Consider the following 5282-nt stretch of genomic DNA (forward strand, 5'->3'; position numbering starts at 1 on the left):
GGGACGAAAATTCATTCTTTCTTGCGATCTCCTCAACGAAGAGAGTAGCGCCTTACGATCAGTGAGTAGTACACGTTTGAGTTAGAGCAAGTATATCTATCACCCCGTTGACCGTGGATTCGTTATCGAGCCTAAGACCAACGTCACTAGCATCGCAAGTGCCCAGCCACCGCTGTTGATTGTCGCGTCGGTATTGTTCATTCTCGTGTTAGCAGACCGTACCCTTGTGATACAGAGGCACTTCCAGACTAGGAATTCAATGTAGCAGTTACTAAAAAAACCACAACAGACGAAGGTACAAAGATTTGTTTTCCTACAGCCAAGAAGGTGCTTACAGAGGCACTTCCAGACTGGGAATTCAATCTAGTAATTACCAAAAGACACGATAGACGAACAATACCCATCACACACTAACATTTCTAACTTAAAGAAAATAATAATAATAATAATATAAAAATTTTTTAATAAAGAAGAAAGGAAAACAGAATAATAATAATAATAAAAAAAAATTTTGAAATAGTCTTTAGATTATTTCTGGTGGCAGCAATTACCGTATTAATCGGAAATCTAAATCAACATTTCATATACAATAATATCATTTCAATTTTCCCTTCTGATTAAATTAAATTAAACAGAAAATAAATAAAATAAAATAAATTAATTACAAGACGATGTCCGTTCACTCAAAACAAAAAAGGAAATCGAGACACCCGTATCATCGCCGATAATTTCCCAAGCGACAATACCGACAGAAAATAATCCCCAACCAATTAAGTTAAAAGATGCAATCGAGTCAGTACCAGTGTTCGACGGACATCGACCCTCGGTATTTCGAATTTTAATCGCATGTGAGCGCGCACGAAACATGGTTCCTAAGCATCAAGAATCTCAGTTAGTAAAATTATTAACGAACAAACTTCGCGGACACGCCTTCCTCGCCATAGAAGACACAGAAATAATAAGTTTAAACGATTTCGGGAATAAATTAAAAGATATGTTCGGTCCGGGAAAAACGGTTAACGAATATAAAGGGGAATTAGCTACAATATTTCAACGACCGGGAGAAGATATTTTGGACTACGTAGATCGCGTCACAGATCTCAGACTGGCGATAATGAACGGGGAAAAATGTGAGTACGGCACCGTATTTCAAGATAGGATAGATCGAGACACGAGGGAAGCTTTCGTTAAGGGGCTCCCAAACGAGGTGTATTTACGAGTAAAGATAGCAGGATACCAATCCTTGGACGATGCGTACCGCCAAGCCGTGAAAGCAACACGAGAATTAAAACAAGTGAAAAATAGAATTCGATACCGACATCCGACACCTTCGGATAATTATAACCAAAACAACGTTCATCCACCATACAATAGTATTTATACTGTAAACAACCGCCAGAACTGGAGATTTGTACCGCCGTCGCGGAAACATCTAAACAACCCGGGAATAGAAGAAAATGTCAGGAAAGAAACAAGAGCAATAACTTGGGAAGAAAAATGCATAAATAAATACCTCGATAGAGATCTAAATCAAAAGAGAGATGCTGATCATTTCAACCAATCAACTTTTCAATGCAAATACCATTCTGTTGCTGTGATAAGGGATAATGTCACGTTAAATAATAAAAGGACGCACGGTGCCATAGACAGGATCATGAGTGAGAAATTTTCTGAGTTACCAAACAAGATAAATAATATTAGTGCCAAAGAACTTTCAGACGAAGCAGAAACTAGGAAATTGAACGACGAGACGACAGGCAATGCTTATCCACTGCCTAACATCACAGAGATATTGGACCCGCTGGGAAATGCGAATTGCCTCTCCACGTTCGACTTGGCAAAGATACAAAAGCAAGACTCCACGAATTTCGTGAATGTTTCAACCATAATAGGAAAAGAGATAGCGAGTGCATCTCACTCAAAAACTTCTATAAAACCATCAGAAGGAAACTTTATCGAACTCAAAGCCAAATCATTAAATTGCAAGGAAGATCACACTATAGAGAATAAAAATATAGCTATCCATAAATCCAAAACAGAATCTATAAGCAAAAAGGTTTGTAATAAAAATTCAAAGAATAATTCCAAATCTACCAAAAATATTCCTAAACGTTCCTTACAAATAAATAATAATTTAATTACAATAAGCACTTCCAGTGAAACTATTCATCCTGAAAAGGTAGAGGAAAATAAAGGTGTTGTGAATAAAGTAAATAAAGAAGAAAAAGGGGTAACTAAGGAAAAGGATTCTAAACATTTTCAAGCTGAAGAAACACAAGTTCAACGAGCTCGAAGAAATCAAAAGGGAGAAAATAGGGAATCACCAGTTGAAGATATATCTAAAAACTTGAATAAATACGCTAGCCATTGGATTATAATTGGATTAAAAATACTTTATTGGTTACTACATCTAATATTTGACGTAGGTAACATAGTAGGTAGTGCTGATCTTATGATTTCCCTAGGAAAATATAGATGGTATCACACTATACTATATACAAAATATTTTTGGGTTAATATGGCTGCCGCACTTCCAAAAATTTGTATCTTGAATGCTATTAGCAAGCAATTGGGTAATTGGATCAATGTCAGTAAACCTGCGTCTTGGCGCAAAATAAAAACTAAAATGAAGGAAAGGAACGAAATTCTCCCCGCACGAATTAGTTTCGGACATCTAGCCAAAGAACCTATTGGTGAAGTAGCAATCGAAGAGAACACGGAACCAACATGCGCAGAATATCTCAAAGATCTGTTCAATAAAATTAACACTGTACGACGAATGGCAAGAGAAAATTTGATAAAGTCCAAACTAAGACCAACAATCGACGAATCAACCTTCAAGATTTTAAAACATGAGACTCGATATATCTATTAAAAGAACCTAGTAAGGAAAATTCTCCCATCAATATATTAGACGACACAAAGTGCTAGAAATCTTGCAGAACAAAACGTCAAGATTGAAGTAAAAGGGATTCCGCGAACGGTGCACTTAAACAAGCTAAAACTAGCGCATAATCGAAATAAACAATGAATAAAGTGATTTCAGTGGGCAACGTAGTGCAGTAGTGTATATTGTAGTGCTGTTCGTCGATACAGATATCGAACACCTAAAAGGAAAGGAAAAATTATTATGTGTACTCTAATTATTGTTTGAATATAAAACGTGTTGATTCAACAAATAATTAAAAGAGTGAAAGTGAAAGTTACCTTGAGAACAAGTAATCAACAAATAAGGAAGTGTACATGCAAGTATAGGTTATGGATCGTTGTTCGTGGAACATAACGTATGACAGCAACCTAAAATAAGTGAATAAATTAGTCTCAATTGTCTCAGTGCAAAATGCAAGGTTACTAAGTGTTATAACTATATTGTGAATAAATCAAAAGGAAGTGTGACACTGTCCATCGAATAATACAGATAGCGGAAACCTAAAAGAAAAAAAAAGAAAATTATCAGGTGTACTCCAATTATTGTTTGAATATACAACGTGTTGATTCAATAAATAATTAAAAGAGTGGAAGTGAAAATTACCTTGTGAACAAGTGATCATAATACAAGAAGGTTTACGTGTAAAATAGGTTATGGCTCCCTGTTTGCGGAACACCATGTACAACAGCCAGCTGAAGAATAAATGAACAAATTAACTTCAACTGCCTTAATGCAAGTTACAACAGTACTAAATGTCATAACAATACTGTGGAAGCATGCCACTGTTCGTCGAACAACACAGATAGCGGAACCCTGAAAAGGAAAAGAAGTTTATTACGAGTGCTCCGATTACTGTTTGAATGTGAAACGTGTTAGTTCAACGAATAACTAAAACGGTGAAGGTGCAACTTACCTCGTGAACAATTAATCACCAGACAAGGAAGTGTACATGCATGAATTTTGCAGATTAACAAGAAGAAATAAAGTAGCTGATAAGTGTAGAAAGAGGTTAGAAAATAATTAAGATAGATTAATTGAAAGTAAAAGGATATTTTATTATGTATTAATCTACGTAGTATTGTTATATTATTATATCTAACATGTAGAAGCGGATTTTGTAATGCACAATAGCGGTCGCACACACAATGCCTTATACACATATTAAATTAAATAAATTAAACAGTACCTTTATGGCTACAGATATAAGACGATTGAAGACAACCGTAGTAAGTATTTAAGGCATATCGAACAATCAGATGATGTTGTGGGGATGCTCTAGGTAAGTGATGCAGCATCGAAAGAGTAGAACCTGAAGAATTACAGACAATGTTAATCTAACAAGTAGATTTTAATCACTAATAAGGGAACTAACTCATATCATACACAAAATAATAGCAGATAGCAAGTACATGCAATAATGAATTAATAGGAAAAATAAGAAAGGTTAATAAACACAGGAATAGGTTAGAAATTAATCAAGATAGACTAACTAAATATTAACAACATGACCGAACTCGCTGCAAAAGAATAAAGTTACGCTACACAAAATATCTGGTAACACAATACACAAAAAACATTAACTAAATTAAACAAGACTTATATAAATGCAAGTCGTGTATAATCAAAACAATGACTATTGAAATTCGGCAACAACACAATCCATGCTATCACATTTAAGTAACACACGGTATTGACACACACAATATCATAATACACAAAACAATATTACAGAAACACTACTAAATAAAAATTATAGTAATTAACAATTAATTAGCTATTTCAACAACACGCTACTGTTGACATTAAACCAACGATACACGCAAGCGACCATGTTGAAAAATTCGTCGCGCGTACCCCACACATACGCACCTCATCACAAATAATAGCCAATACATTGTAATACAGCATCATAATAGCAATGTTAGGTACTAATAAAAAAAAAACAAGAAAAAAAGGGGGAGAGAGTTAAGGAAAATATATATAATAAATAACAACTAACATAATCATAACATATTATATATATATTATATTATATACAGAGTATTATATTATATACAGTATTCATACAAGGAACAGGTCCGAATGAAACATATATATATATAAAAAAAAAAAATAATATATATATATATATATATATATTAACTATTTTTGTATGTGTGTACAGAACTGATAGCGAATTCATCAACCATTCTTTGAACGACGGATGGAAGAACATGTAGGTGTTGTCCAGACGTTTCACGAGGAATCCAGAGAGCATTTCGAATCTCTGCAGAAAATCCTCCCATGCACGATCGTTTACAATAATCAGACTCATCTCGAAAGAAATTTTTTTTAGTTCAAGGAATAGCAATCC

At 34.4% G+C, this 5282-nt stretch overlaps 1 protein-coding gene across 2 annotated transcripts; it reads right to left on the reverse strand.

The window, feature by feature from the left end:
- Positions 1–3055: 3055 nt before the first annotated feature.
- LOC117240764 lies at positions 3056–4875 on the reverse strand. 2 transcript variants are annotated; one of them, XM_033506802.1, is made up of 6 exons: positions 4724–4875; positions 4116–4238; positions 3697–3742; positions 3533–3621; positions 3208–3297; positions 3056–3107 (listed from the first exon to the last, which is right to left on the reverse strand). In XM_033506802.1, the coding sequence occupies exons 1-5, from the start codon at positions 4758–4760 to the stop codon at positions 3257–3259; spliced, it is 336 nt and encodes a 111-aa protein (XP_033362693.1). In that variant the 5' UTR covers positions 4761–4875; the 3' UTR covers positions 3056–3107; positions 3208–3256. The 2 variants fall into 2 exon arrangements, with proteins under 2 accessions (XP_033362693.1, XP_033362692.1); XM_033506801.1 differs by lacking the exons at positions 3056–3107; positions 3208–3297 and adding an exon at positions 3349–3429.
- Between the last annotated feature and the right edge of the window lie 407 nt (positions 4876–5282).

This window comes from Bombus vosnesenskii, unplaced genomic scaffold (assembly GCF_011952255.1).
Source record: "Bombus vosnesenskii isolate JDL3184/JDL3185 unplaced genomic scaffold, Bvos_JDL3184-5_v1.1 scf7180000014874, whole genome shotgun sequence".
NCBI lineage: Eukaryota > Metazoa > Arthropoda > Insecta > Hymenoptera > Apidae > Bombus > Bombus vosnesenskii.